This window comes from Lissotriton helveticus, chromosome 7 (assembly GCF_964261635.1).
Source record: "Lissotriton helveticus chromosome 7, aLisHel1.1, whole genome shotgun sequence".
NCBI classification, from domain to species: Eukaryota; Metazoa; Chordata; class Amphibia; order Caudata; family Salamandridae; genus Lissotriton; species Lissotriton helveticus.
The window spans coordinates 310,324,241-310,340,390 of record NC_136068.1 but is presented as its reverse complement, the minus strand read 5'-3'; the positions used below and the strand labels follow the sequence as shown (position 1 = coordinate 310,340,390).

The following is a 16,150-nucleotide window of genomic DNA, read 5'->3' as shown; positions in this document are numbered from 1 at the left end:
GAAGGGAGGCGGCTCGCACCGGTGCTGGGCACCAGGCTGGGAGCAAATCTCGACTCGGAGGGAAGCACTGCCGCCCTGGGCGGATCTCACCTGGGGACCATTCCTGGGGAGTGCCATAAGCAGCCTTATCTGTGCCCCCTCCACCTTTCATGCATTTAAGTTTAGGGGGTACCTTTTAACCCCTCCTGTGCTCATGACGAGCTCAGCTCGTCATGAGCCACGGCGCTCCGGTGCTCATGACGAGCTGAGCTCGTCATGACCGCGCCCGTTTAATGGAACGCTCGCACGCTGGGCTGATTCCCCTGCTGTGCTGAGCGTTCCATTAAACGGGCGAGGTCATGACGAGCTCAGCTCGTGATGAGCACCGGAGCGCCGTGGCTCATGACGAGCTGAGCTCGTCATGAGCACCGGGCGCTGTGCGCGCCCCCCGCCCCCCAGCACAGCGAGGGAATCCTGCCAGCAGCGAAGGGGTTAATATGCAGTTACGCTTCACCGATCAGCTCAGACTAACTGGCCGAGGGCGGAACGGAACTCTGCGGAATTTTACTGACTTTTGATTCGACGGAATTCTGCATAATGCAACTCTGCCACTCTCCCCACCCGTAGGGGGGGACCCTGCTACACGCCTGGCGAAGTCAGAGTTTTTTGTCAAACTCCACGCTCCCAGTTGAGCATGGAGTTGCCAAAACTCTGCTGGCGGAGCAGAGTTCACAGCTCACCCCTAGTGTGGATTCTAGAGGTAGAAAGCATGTCCACCAGAAAGATTGCTAACACAGGTAAGTAACTTTTTCTTTTGTTTCTGTTCTGAGCAACAACCACGATTCCACCGATTAATGTTCTCTGATGCTGCTCGAGAATTCTCACTGCGAAATATAGATAAGGACTTTTGCACCAATGCCACGAGTTGTCTTTGACATTATAACCATTGCCATATGTTTCACTCTGAGATTGGTCTGCAACATATGAATAGCACTTGGGCTGTGTAGCATAAAGAAAAGTCATTTGGACACTGAATAGTACATTTTGAAATGCATATCCGAATAAATATTGAAAACCAGCATTTTTTTCTCTTATAATTTCTATTTTGTTACTCAAAGCATTATATCAGATCATTAAGTTATTGTTTGGATGTTAAAAACTGTATGAGTTACAATGTCAACTTTCGAGCCAATAAATATTGAAAATAGAGCAGAAATGTGCTTAGATTGTGTGTAGCATCTTGGAATGTGGTAGCACAGTGTGCTCATGCGCATTTGGGGATTAGTGACGCAAGAACGTGAATCTGTCTGCCAGACTGTGATGGATTTCCACAAGGTGCAGTATTCAAAACAGCTGGTGCACGGTGCATCTGCTCAGACAGTGCTTAATTTGTAAAAAAAATTATAATATTAAGTGCTCTGGTCAGTAGGCCACAGCAGCTTGCACCTGCCATGCTGCCAATGATAGTAACAACACAAATACTAACCATCATACTCCTACAGGTGTGACAATTCAGACTATTTCAGGCCCCCAAGGCTATAAGAATGGCTTGGGCGGCAGGTAAGAGTACTTTTTTTTAATGTATATTGAATTAATAATTGTTGTTGTGGTCATCTCTAAATTTGCCAGACAGCGCCACCATGTGGCAGACTGTCACAAGCCCCGGTGCTGACAATAAATGGGCTGGTGCCGAGCACAGGAATTCACCGGCTCAAATTAAGCACTGCTGCTGAGTGAGTAAAAGTTTGGAGTGGGATGTGCAAGTCCTCAGCACCTCCAATACTACATATGTCAGATGACACAGGGCCACTGTGTGCAAATGAAGAATGTCCATTATTCCTAGTTGTAATGGCTAATCAGGATACATATTCTGTTCTGGAAATACTGCTTGCTGAAAGATTCAATTACTGTTCCATCTTTTGAGGATTGTGACTTGTTCAGGTGCCGAAATTGAATTATGAGTTAAAATCCCCTGCGTGAAGTGTAGGTAGCAGCAGGGACCATCTTGGCATGGATCTGGAAAATGGATCCTGGCACGTCACATGAACTTGTGACTGCCTCACTGAACCTTTGAATGGCGTTTGTGTGCTGTGCCAGGTATTCGATGAATGCATTCATTTTACCTCTCATTGTTTCTTCAGGTGAGAGTGACCTGCATCAGGTGGCTAATGTCTGCATCAACTATCTGAGCGCCCGGCAACCTGCCCGGTTACAAGAGGCGTCTCGAAGGTAAAGAATGGAGAGTTTCTTGGGCTTTTTATGCTGAACATGTACAGGTAGGGTCTGCAGCAAGGCAGACTCTGGCGTAGGACATTGGCATGTGAACAGTCCAGATGAGGGCCTGTAGGCAGATATGCATGATTGTGTAGTCCTCTACAGTTCATACATGGATCTCTATTGTTTCAGCAATTTGCTTGAGTGTCCAATGCCCTAGAGTGAGTGTTCTGTTGACATCAACTTGGGAGTTTTCCATTGTTCGAAGTTGCGCGATCAGTCATTTCAACAACACTGGAGTCCCATTTCTTCCTCACGGCTGACCTTTACCTAACTTTTGTTCATTCTCTCTTTTTTTAAAAAACATTTTTTAACTCCCCTGCCAAATGTGAAGGATTTATGTGTCTGACAATGTTGATCTGTGTCCTTTGTTCTCCACTGACCAATGCCTTTCACCCAATCACCCATTCAGTATATCATAATTCTGTCTTCTTCTTTATTGTGCGTCCTGTGTACCACTTACCTGTTTCTGATGCTGCCTCTGGTTTGCCTGTTGTGATTTCAGTTTATCCGTGTATTATTGCTGGGGGAGTGCCTGAATTAAATTTCATATGTTTCTGTCCTGCTTTTTATGTTTTCGTTACCTCGCAGCCAAATCCTCAATTTCCCACCTTCCTATTGGTAATGCGTGATATAGCCTTTTTTGCATCTTAGGGAGAGAAGGCCTATCTGGTTTTCACTATGTGTTGTAAAAGCACCATCTGTCATACCAACATTGACGCTATAATATCTTTACTCCGTCCGTGACCATAACACCCTTGATTCTCTTAGCATGTTTTGGTGCTGAGGTGTTTCTTTTGCACTTTCTTTTAAGGCTGCTGTTTCTGATTATCTGTTTGACATGCACCTTGAGTCCCAAAGAATGTGTTATCTTTGGGAGTCTGTGCTCAAGCTGCCCCTTGAGTTCCTATTGCTTCTGGCATTGGTGTACTGTCATCTCTTGTCCCTTCTGCTCATTTGGTGATGGGCATTACCTTAGGAATTAAATTCTCAAGGATTTCACCAGTGACCATGTACTTTAGGTTGGGGCTTCCAATACTCACCAGTGCTAGTACAATTATGGTATTCTAGATTTATGCCATTACTGGGCAAGGCATTCCAAAACGTATTCCAGTCGCAACACGTCATCGTGCCTTATGATTAGGGCTCCCAGTTTTATGGTATTTCTTTTTTTAACATTTCTCTCTCTATTTATCCATATTTATTTTCTCACCATCTAGTGGTATTTACCCACTTTTATTTTGTGTTTTGAGACTAAATGGGGCTTTAAAATGGTAAATTTCCACGTTTATTTAACTTCTGGACGTGCACTCATACATGGATGCTTTCACATTTTAGCAAATTAAGCAGCAATTATATTAGAAGACTACACTCACAAGTACATATTAGCATTATCACCTTGGACGCTCATGACCAGCTGAGCTCGTCATGAGCCACGGCGCTCCGGTGCACATGACGAGCTGAGCTCGTCATGGCCCGTGGAACGCTCAGGTGCGGGGAGAATTCCCCTGCTGTGCTGAGCGTTCCACGGGAGCCAATACACCTGTGACGAGCTCAGCTCGTCATGAGCACCGGAGAGACGTAGCTCATGACGAGCTGAGCTCGTCATAAGCATGGGGGCCCTGTGCGCGCCCCCCCCAGCACAGTGGGGGAATAACCCCCGCAGCGAAGGGGCTATACTACAAATATTTGTTTACATATGGCTGTATTTTGGGAAATCTCATCCCTTTTTTTAAGTCTCCATGCTGTCTATCTGCTCAGCTTTTGCCTGGAATTTATGAAATACAGCATGGAGAGTATCTCACCAGAAGCATACTTTTCTGTATTTTTTCCGCTTTTAAAATAAATACAGACAGGAAACACATTGTTTTCTGTCTGTATTTATCTGTAAAAATCAGTAAAAACAGAAAACCAGAAGCCTTACTTATAATCTATTTACCATGGTGCTGGTACAGAAAAAGATCTTCATAGGTAGGCAAGCTTCAACTAGATCCAGTTTCAGAGCCGGTTCTTGAAGAGGATCAAGCACAGCTTTTCTCCAGTCCATTGTCAACCCTCCATGAACACTTGCCAGGTGTACTCTGGACCTTCTGTCACTTTCTATCCAGACCTGTCGTCATTAGAACTACAACTACAGTAAAGTAGCATCGGAAATATTCGTTGTGCCTCAAAGAAGCTCATATTTTGGATATTTAGTTAATTGGGTATGGATTCAACCCTCCTGGACCAACCTTGGACACCCTTGTTTTACAGCAGAGTAACAGCATGAGAAGGCTGGAGCTATACATTTTCAAAGATTAACATTTTAATTAATTATAAACGCCATTTTCCTTTAAAACATTTTGTGCCGGTTCAATGAATGTGACTTTTTTTGCCAGGGCCTAGTGTTAGGACCCCTTTAATACAGTAGATTCTTTGTTTATATATATATATATATATATATATATATATATATATATATATATATATGTGTGTGTGTGTATATATATATATATATCGTAACTCGAAATCCCGGTAGTAGCCAGTGCCTGCTCACGAGTGGGTCGGTTTGGGGTTCCGGAAGCCCAAATATAAATCACCAACACTTATCCGTCAGGAAAGTACGTAACCGACACACCAGGAGTTGCTGTGCTCAGAAGTTTATTTTTGGCAGCAAAACAAACAACGCGTTTCACCTCACGGCTTGCTCACGTTTGTTGTGAACTCCGATCCCTAGTCCTTTTACATTCTCAATTTATAAACATAAACATAGGACTTTGATATCCACACCCATAAGTGAAAAAATATAAAGTTAACGGACATTTTGGAACAGGAATCGCCATCGGTATACATCATTTTCATTATATATGTTTGTGACAGCATTTATACTTCTAGTTCAACATATGGTCAGAAGGAATATTATAATCACAAAAGTAACGTGTGGTCATTGTCGGGAGCATGTGTGCAGTATCGCCCAAGTGGGCATAAAACACGCTATTTACAAATCGACTAGTCCCTTTATCAGTCATGACAGTTAGTTAGCACTGACTGGTTGTTTTTATCCGAACCATAAAATTATTTAGTTCTTATGTTTAGGCATTGTTCATGTTTTCGCAAAAAATATAGTAATTATACATTCGATTCCCAGGGGGGCAACTGACAAACATATGTAAAATACATATATAGAAAAACAACCACAAAGATTTTTCACATATCAAGCCCAAGTGGGCATAAGGCACCTGTCTCTGTCTGATTAGAGAATATAACCACTTGGTTTATCATATCTTCTCATATTGATGACCCATAGAATATTATTTACAATTGGCCTCATTCTCCTGATCACTTCCAATTCAATAGATTATGTTAAAGTCACAAATAAAGAAAGATATCTTCCATGTCACACCCAATGGTCTCACTGGCGTCTCTGTATGTATTTGTCCCAAACGTCCATAATTGTAGAAAATAGATTCTGAAAATTAAAAACATATATGTACAATTTTGAAAGAAAGACGATAAAGCTGTCCAGCTACTACTGTTTCCAAATATTCTAGCAAATTATCAAATCCATTACTGTTTTAACATTTCATTTCTCCAAATGAACAGAAAGCTCCTCATGGTTATTCAAACCTTGCGGAAATGTGGTTTCGAAGTCAATAATATATTTTGATTCCATTTTGCGAAGGCATGTGGTTCTGTCACCCCCACGTATTCCTAAATCCACTTTATCAAGTACTACCATTCTCAACAGGCTCTCATCCTGAAAATGATATTTAAAGAAGTGTCTGGCCACAGGATATTGGATGTTATGGTTCCTAATGGCCCTAAGGTGTTGCAATACCCTTTCCTTTGCTTTCAAAGTGGTACTCCCTATATACCATTTGTCGCATGGACAAATGAGTAGGTAAACACAGTACATAGTGTTGCATGTTACTGTTTTCTGTATGGAGAATACTCTTCCTGTTCCTGGTACCGTCACTTCTTTACAGTTAAAACTGTTTTTACAAGCCTTGCATGATCTACAGCATCTGAAGCCTGAAATATCTTTGGGGATGGTGTTACTGGTCACACAATTGGGACTAAGTTCATCTCTCAGGGATTTGCTCTTCCTGAACGTAACCTGTGGATTATCGTTCAGGTGGGGTTTCAGGTGTTGATCGGTTAGTAGCACATGCCAATGTTTATTCAAAATTGTTTTCACTGCCATAGCCTGCCCTGAAAATGTGGTGATGAATCTAATGTTGGAAGTAGTTTCAACGACTCTGTTTGTGTTTAACAATTCATTTCTCTCTTTCGTTTCTACTCTTTTCACGGCCCCCTGTATGGTTTTGTTACTGTACCCACGTTCTTTGAAACGTTTGATCATTGTCACTTGTTCGTCTGCAAACGCTTCATCGGTACTACAATTCCGTTTAGCACGGAGCAATTCCCCATAGGGGATGCTGTTAATAAGGTTTCTTGGATGGGCACTTCTCGCATTCAGTAAACTGTTACCAGCTGTTGACTTCCTATGAAGGCTGGTCATCATAGCTGTTCCCTTGATGCTAACCTTAGTGTCCAAAAATTCAATTTCTGATCTGTGTATATGTGCAGTGAATCTCAAGTTCATTTCATTGGTGTTAAGCTGGCATACAAATCTTGTCACTGATTCTTCAGTGCCATTCCAGATCAAAAAGATATCGTCGATATATCTCAGCCACAGGACAACTTTGCTGTTAAACTCTGCGATCTGGCTGGACACCTGCTCCTCCCACCAGCCCATAAAGAGGTTGGCGTAGCTGGGGGCAAAGCAGGTGCCCATCGCCGTGCCCTGTGACTGACGATATACCAACTCATCAAAGACAAAAAAGTTGTGATGTAAACAAAATTCAATTAATTCCAGCAACATCTTAGAGTGTTCCAAAAACGCAATCGATCTGGATTTTAGGAAGTGATCAACAGCCCGTATACCCAAATCGTGCTTGATACAAGTATATAAGCTGTTGACATCAAGAGTAATCAGAATGTAAGTAGGTTCCCAAACAATACCCTCGATACTCTTAAGGAAATGGGTGGTGTCCTTAAGGTACGTTGGTAAGGCCATTACAAAGGGACGTAGGTAGTAGTCGATGTATTGGGAAGTGTTTTCAAGGAGTGAACCTATTGATGACACTATAGGTCTCCCTGGTGGATCAGTGGCATTTTTGTGTATTTTGGGGAGTAAATACAAGATTGGAGTTCTGGGGTGATCACATTTTAAAAACAAATATTCTTCCCAGGTAAGCAACCCCTTATCCCTGAAGTTCTGTATTTTGTCTTCAAACAGATCTTTTGTTAATCTCACATCAGAGAAAGAACTTGCCTCATAGCAGTTAACATCTTCTAGCTGTCTATGTCCTTCTCTCAGATATTTCTCTTTTTCCAAAACAACAACGTTACCCCCCTTGTCCGCGTGGCGGATCACAATATTTTCATCTTCTTTCAAACTTTTAATTGCAGTATACTGTGCAAATGTTAAGTTCTTATTTCTATTGGGCATACGTTCCTGTCTCAGTTTCTTCAAATCTTGTAAAACTCCCTTTTCAAACACCTCCACAGCCTCACACACAATCTGTGGAATAAATTTAGATTTCACCTTAAAATCACTTCCTGGATTTAAGTTGGTATCAACTTCATTATCATTAAGAAAATCATTGCTGTCAATTCTGCCTGAAGAAATCACTTCCATTAATTCCATGTCATTTACATCCAAGTTATTCATACTAATATCCCCCGTCACTTGAGGGGGCCTGGGAGGATGAGTTTCAAACCATTTTTTTAATTTTAACTTCCTTGCGAAGTAAAACAAATCTATCCTCGTTTGGGCAAAATCAAAGTTACTACTTGGACAGAAGGATAGTCCCAACGAGAGAACTTCATGTTCATGCACATTCAAAGGTCTATTAGATAAGTTTATTACCGTCATTGTGGTTTCTTGTTGCCCCTTGTTGCCATTCCCACGGGCTGCTTTGCGGCGCTGTTGTCTGGATTTTGCTTTTTTGTTCCTTTCGGTCTTCCCCGATTTCCCCTGCCTCGCCCTCTTTGATTTCCTTGATCTTGATGTTGGTCTGTCCGTCCCTGATTTATCACTTGAAATTGTAATAAAAAACGCTTCCTCATTTCCTCTTGATCATCTGTTGCACTCTGGTTCAATCCAGCGGTAGAAAGATCTTGCATGCTGCCATCCGAAATATCACTTTCTTCTGGTTCCACCTGTGCCGTCAATAGCGTATTTTTGTTCACTTTCAGGGTAGTTTTGTCGTACAAATGATCGTACTTCCGGTGAAAGGTCAGGGTACGTCCCGCCTGATAATCTCTGTAGTCCCGTAGGAATTTTCTCTGTTTCTTTGCTGTTATCTCTTCCTCTAATTTGTGCATTTTCACTTCTAGATTTTTAGTGTATTCATTAAAGGCATCCTGCCCAGTTAGAGGAATTATTTCAGCAATTAGTTTTTCAATTTGTTCTAGTAATTTCTTACGATCCTTTATCGCATATTTAACAAGAATGCGCATCATGGTCATTGAACATGCCACAGTATTACTTGACCACTCATCTAACATTTCCGGATCAGGATCCTCAAACGTCGGGACAGTGAAATTTCTCAGGCCTCGCGGCACCCGTCCTGCATCAATGTATCTCTGCAGGGATTCTGCTTCCCACCATTTACCAAGCTCTTTTCTGTTCAATTTCTCTAATTTTACAAGGAGTATTTGTATTTGTGCCTCTTTACTCATACTTGCTGCTTGGATTTTAGGATCATTAGTTGTTCCACTTTGCACGAAAAACAGCTTGTCTGCTGCCGCTTTACGTCTTGAGTCCATTGCTGCCATTTCTATTATTAGCGCACTTATTAATTTATCGCAACTCCTGCCGATATGGGAGGACGCCTCCTCCGCTCAACAATCAGTCTCAACCCCTTCTGACGCGTCCTGTGCCAGAAAATCGCTTTATCGGCCCTTGCGTACTGTTCAAGACACCGCCACCATGCCACTTCGCGCTCTGGAAACCGAAGGCAGTGCGGGCACTCAGGACCTCCGTCCAGGTCACTCGCTTGCCCACGGTACACTCACGTACCTCGTAGTCTAGTGTTGATGCTCGGGTTTCCGCATCAGGCTTTACAGCAATTACGGACTTCCAGGACCAGAATTCCTTTCACCGTATGACGTCCTTTCACTGTTGCAAAATTAGTTCTTTAAACTGCAGTAACGAAGCGCGGTTACAGATTCTTCGCTTCGCGCCTCTTGCAGGACGTGTTCCAGGTGTTTAGGTCGAAAAGGGGGAGCGGACCAGCAATAATAAACAACGTAACTCGAAATCCCGGTAGTAGCCAGTGCCTGCTCACGAGTGGGTCGGTTTGGGGTTCCGGAAGCCCAAATATAAATCACCAACACTTATCCGTCAGGAAAGTACGTAACCGACACACCAGGAGTTGCTGTGCTCAGAAGTTTATTTTTGGCAGCAAAACAAACAACGCGTTTCACCTCACGGCTTGCTCACGTTTGTTGTGAACTCCGATCCCTAGTCCTTTTACATTCTCAATTTATAAACATAAACATAGGACTTTGATATCCACACCCATAAGTGAAAAAATATAAAGTTAACGGACATTTTGGAACAGGAATCGCCATCGGTATACATCATTTTCATTATATATGTTTGTGACAGCATTTATACTTCTAGTTCAACATATGGTCAGAAGGAATATTATAATCAACAACAACGTTACCCCCCTTGTCCGCGTGGCGGATCACAATATTTTCATCTTCTTTCAAACTTTTAATTGCAGTATACTGTGCAAATGTTAAGTTCTTATTTCTATTGGGCATACGTTCCTGTCTCAGTTTCTTCAAATCTTGTAAAACTCCCTTGATATGTGAAAAATCTTTGTGGTTGTTTTTCTATATATGTATTTTACATATGTTTGTCAGTTGCCCCCCTGGGAATCGAATGTATAATTACTATATTTTTTGCGAAAACATGAACAATGCCTAAACATAAGAACTAAATAATTTTATGGTTCGGATAAAAACAACCAGTCAGTGCTAACTAACTGTCATGACTGATAAAGGGACTAGTCGATTTGTAAATAGCGTGTTTTATGCCCACTTGGGCGATACTGCACACATGCTCCCGACAATGACCACACGTTACTTTTGTGATTATAATATTCCTTCTGACCATATGTTGAACTAGAAGTATAAATGCTGTCACAAACATATATAATGAAAATGATGTATACCGATGGCGATTCCTGTTCCAAAATGTCCGTTAACTTTATATTTTTTCACTTATGGGTGTGGATATCAAAGTCCTATGTTTATGTTTATAAATTGAGAATGTAAAAGGACTAGGGATCGGAGTTCACAACAAACGTGAGCAAGCCGTGAGGTGAAACGCGTTGTTTGTTTTGCTGCCAAAAATAAACTTCTGAGCACAGCAACTCCTGGTGTGTCGGTTACGTACTTTCCTGACGGATAAGTGTTGGTGATTTATATATATATATATATATATATATATATATATATATATATATATATATATATATATATATATATATATATATATATTCATAAACAAATGCCCTGGAGCTTCGTAGGACGCACACTACAGCGGGCCCCCCTCTGGTTGCTGTTGACAATTCACACTTGCAAGCAGATTTCAATTAGTTTTGCCTTACGCGTTTCGAGACCTCTCGTCTCTCATCAGAGGCAGCTAGTTACACATGAGTGGCGCATTACTCTTCTTTTATCAGGCTTTTGCACAGTTCTGATTGGGTCTTGGCCATTGGTAGGACGTTCTTTCTCCTCGTAACAACAAAGTGCATGCTGGTATTACGAGTGCCGAAGAGTAACAAAGCATCACGCTGTCTCCCTTTAGTGGGTGTCACTCACATGTATTAGATGAAAGCATTTAATTTCCCATTGTAGGGTTCTGGATGCGCGTGTGAAATCCATTAGTCTGGCTCGCTGCGCTGTATCAGGCTGGAATTGTTTCCGACCACAGCCTCTTTTTCTTTCAAAGATGGTGCTGTCCTACCACGGCGGGGCCGCCGTGTGGTAATAGTCATAAACAAATGCCCTGGAGCTTCGTAGGACGCACACTACAGCGGGCCCCCCTCTGGTTGCCGTTGACAATTCACACTTGCAAGCAGATTTCAATTTGTTTTGCCTTACGCGTTTCGTGTTACATTTGATAAGAATTGCATTTTCTATGACAATATAATAAATTAGGTCAAACAAGGAGGGATAGATTAATTTTATTTTCTGGAGCAGATTCACATGGCCGGCAGTTCGGTTCCTCTACTTTCTATTTCCAGTCTGTGCCAGTCCATAAATTAAAATCATACAGATTTCTGATGCAGGATATTATTAAGAGTCTCAGACCGATATCATTGTGGTTCACCCTAAATATTGTCCAATTCTCAATATTTCAAGGGAGGCTTGACCACCGAGGTACAAATATTCTCTCCCAGATCATTCTAATGTGGGGTGTTATGTTTTTTGGGGTGGCAGGAAGACAGATAATATCTATCTGGGAGCTTAATGATTAATTTAGTAGCTACTGTGCCATTAAGCAGTATCAAAGTGATTATGCAATTTCATGCTTTTAATATGATTGCAAGGATATATCCCCTCTGATGTTGGTTGAATGTTTTCAGTCCTTAAGCATATTTGATTAAAGACTTTGATTGAAATTCAAAATGAGGCATTTGCAACTTTAGTGACAGTGCTTCAAAATGCCGTTGATTCTAAGCTGACTGCTGTGAGAAGTTGGCCTGGTTTATGATGTTCACTATTCTAGTGAACACCATGTACCAGTCCAAACAACCCTTATGCTGATGGTTGTAAAGTCAACCTTATAGACTAGCTATCCTAGTAGTAGCATGGACAAAAGCAGTCTTTTTTTAATTTATTTTTAATATCCTAATTTTGCGCATGATCGTATAAGGAGTACATAGGGGAACTTTAAGACCTCCACTTTTTATTCCTTCACTCTTTTTATTTTCCTTACTGTGCTGGCCACAAAGAGTATCCCTTTGGTGGATCTGTCGTGTTTTATCCTCCTATATCCTTTACCATATTCAATAATTCTTAGCGGTTGGGTTAGAGCTGGCCATCCTGGTCACTCGGCGGGAATTATTCACGACTGAATTATTGTCACCGCTTTAATCATCGGACATATTGGTTCTTTGTCAAGTTCCCTCGTTACCTTACGTGTTACTAGTATAGTAATTTTCCCAAATCTCCCAGAAGTTAAATTTATTTGGAGTATTTTCCTTTCCTATCTAGTTTATTTGTCGTAATTATAGAGTTTAGCCAATCCTCATATAAAGGTGGTACTGGTTTAACCCAGTTTAGGCATATTTCTCTTCTTGCGAGGAGTATCAATACAAATAGCAGATTTTCTTGTTTTTTGGTCAACCATTCATCACTTACATTAAACTTGGTACATATCCCAAAAATAATTAGTGTTGTACTTACTTTTAGGTGATTTCCCAATATCCGACATAGCATATTACCTACTTCCTGCCAGAAAAATTCCAGTCGCGGGCAGCCTTGGAACATATGTAGGTCATCCGCTTTTTCAAACCCGAAAGAAATTGGCTGAGGTTATGCTCAATTCTTCCCTTATTTTTGGGTCCAGAAATAGAGTATGATCTACTGTCCATCTCGGTTGAGATTTTATAATTGCTGAGCAAGGGCCAGTCTGGAGCAACCAGACCAGCGTTGAAAATTCGAAGGTTCGTCCTCACAGAGGCCACTAGCCAACGGGCAAGTGACCGGACAGACGCGTCGAGCAGGAAAATGCAAAAGGGCCCCACGCAGCACTCGGTGAGTGTGGAGAGGTGATCTTCGGTGCAAAGGATGCTCGGGATGGGGCTTCTCAATCCCCAATGCACAGCTTCGAGGGTGCCTCAGGAGCTGCACAGAAAGCACTTCGCTGGCTTTCTCTCGTCGCATCCACGGGTCTCAGCTTTGCTGTGGCTGTGGATCGGGCAGTTGGATGTCTGGAAGTCCGGTTCTTGTCGGTCTCGGACGTTCAAGCTCCGTCGGGAGCAACAACAAAGCAAACCGTTGAGCGCTTGATGGTGCCTGCTTGCACAGGGTGGTCACTCCTTGACCACAAGGGAGATTCTTCAGTCTTCTACGTCGAGTAGGATGTCGAAGGGTCCAGAGTTTCGTATCGGAGTGTCAGTCAGGATTATCTAAAGTCTAAGGACACAGCTCCTACCTTTATTCCAAATCAAGGGGCTAGATTACCTGCTAGGTCCCTCCTATGGGTGGGACCCAGGAAGGGGGTGGTTACACCCCTTTCCCTTTGTCCAGTTTTGCGCCAGAGCTGGGGCTGGAGTGCCCCAGCACCGGTTTGAACTGGACTATGCATGGGACACCTTGTGTGCCCCAGGCAGTGTCTCGTTTCATTCAGCCCTCCCTGCCCCAATCCACTATCTCCTGTCTGGGGTGGTGCTAGCACTTCCCTGTGACAGGAAACCTATTGTCCAAGCCTCCCTCGCTGGAAGGGCTCCCAGCAGCAGGAGGTCAGACTTGTGTCTGTGGCAGCAGCATCCATTTTGTGATGCGGAGGCTCTGGTTAACTTTAACCGGGATTAAGGAAAGTAACATGTCTTCTCCCTCTAGAAGGGTGGAATGCTACCCCCGTCGCCAGAACTGGCGAGGGGGTAGTATTCCAAAGCGTATGACACCTTACACGACATGTTTTGATAAAGCCAAACCAAAGTTAGCAATAACCGCGAGGATTATAATGCACTTAAGAGTATATGGTATGGCAATATCCTAGAACAGCTATAAGGACATGGTTCCGAAAGCTGCAGACAGGCTCAGCTCATGCTAGAGCACCATCTCACATAAAACCAAGCACTCTGCCTCCAGGATTGTTAAGGCCTGCCAAAAGAGTGACTTATAGGTGCATATGTGTCTAGATTATAAGGTTAGATATAGGAATACTATACCTGAGCAAGGGGTGATTACACAACCTTGCCCCAGCTGAGTGATCAGCCAGTTGTGTCAGTTTGGATGGCCAGCCAGGGGTGGCAAAAGATATGCTGCAGCCCCTGGCAGGCCTTGGGTGCACCCATGCCCTGGGTACCTATAGTACACTATACAGGGGCTGATAAGGTGACTCAATATCCAATTAGTTATGTACCTAGGGTACATGGAGTCCATTTTACAGAGAGAGCAGGTAGCCTGGGGCCCTGATTAGCAGGGTCCCAGGCCAACTAAGTCGAAAACCAGCTAAACACAAGGCAAAAAATCTGGGGTAACCATAGTCAGGTATCCACCTTCCTACAACTGCTTTCCCAAGTAAATAATGTAATGTTTGTTTTGGCTGCATTCGTCCCAGTTTCTTGAAATAGTAATAATTACCAACCTCTAAGAACCGCTTTTGGAGTACAATAAGTTTCTGGCCAATGAGAACAGGATTATGTGTATGTAGTAGCCAGCTCGTTAAATCACAGCCTAAATATAGCAGATGAAATTGGATCCTGCTTAGTTCCCATTCAAAATGTATGGAATAAAGATTTAGGATTAGGGGTGAGACAAAACCCATTAAATTACCCTACACCACAATGAGGAATAAACCAATGTTGGCTCCTGAAATGTTTCATGCCACAAAGTATGATGTGATAGAGAGAGGATAATTTTAGAATGATATGTAAAGCAGACAGTCCCCTCCTTGCTCGTATCCTCTTCAAGACCTTTGACATCATCTACAAGGCCAACAGAAACAATACTAAGACATACCGGCCAAAAGATTGACCACCTCATGCGAACAGTACCGCAACCAGAGACAGGGTATCACCAGTCTGTAGACGAAAAATAGTAAGAAGGGAAAAACAAAAGGTAGGCCTTCTCCATCTGCACACCCTGGATATCGAACAACATCCCCATTGACATTAGAACTGCTGGTTCCTCCTGTAAAATTAGAAAGAAAACTGAAGACACCCCTAGTTAAGCAGGATTATCACCTGCCATGCTCTCAGTATAACAGACCTGTTCATTTACCTAGTTGTAAACAATGTGATTTTACCCCTCGGTTTCTTTCCACTCGTTCACCTCTCTATTGCTTTCCATCTAGGCTGCACCGTTTAGACAACTACAAACTTAGGAACATCTACAGGTTTTTTTAATCCATTTAAAACACTTATGACATTGATGACAAAACACATACACTTTCCATCTCATTATTAAACACCAGGATTATGTAGAGGGCACTCTATCTTGGTCTAGGCTGTGGTGCACCAGGTGCAGATTAGGACGGTGCACACCATTAAAGTTAATTGACGGCTGCGAGCTTGCGCTTGCGTTGGGACTGCGTATTAGTGAATGGTGGGCCAGCTGTTGGAGCCAGCCTGCCCATCTTTCACTTTGTAGGTGACAACTTGACCTGCCTTTCAAAGGGGGATAGAGATCCCTCTGCAGGCTGGTGCAGTGAGTGACGGTAGCTGCCTGAAAGGGTGATGTCTGGGAGATCCAAGGGACCACTTTTCATTCCTTCTAAGAGTTGCTATTCATAGTAGATTGTCAGAGTAGTCACTGACAGCTCCTGTGCCTCTGCTCCTGCATCTGTAATATGGCAGAGGTGCAGAATTAAACCCTTCCCCATTTGCATGGAGCCTCATGTGCATGCAAATGAGGATATGTCCCCTTGAGTTCATGCAGCTCACATGTATCGCTGGTGGGATCTCTTTTACAAAAGGGTCGGCACAAGCACCTGCATGCCTGCTGTAATGCTAAGCGGTACAAAAGTGGGTGGTGATGGACGGCGCATCTGAACCAATCAAACACTCACACCCAGTCAAAAGATCTGGGTTTAATCCATCACTGTTCTTTAGCCCACTCTGCCACCCCAGTTCAGACATGGCCATATGCAAATCAGTCT

General features: G+C 42.8%; 1 protein-coding gene across 1 annotated transcript in view; it reads left to right on the top strand.

The window, feature by feature from the left end:
- Window positions 1–16,150, top strand: part of TTI1 (TELO2 interacting protein 1) — a 209,776-nt gene that overhangs the window by 146,860 nt on the left and 46,766 nt on the right. Inside the window, exon 7 of the mRNA XM_078652116.1 lies at window positions 2,121–2,208. Coding sequence (XP_078508242.1) covers window positions 2,121–2,208 — 88 coding nt within the window. The remainder of the gene's footprint in view (window positions 1–2,120; window positions 2,209–16,150) is intronic.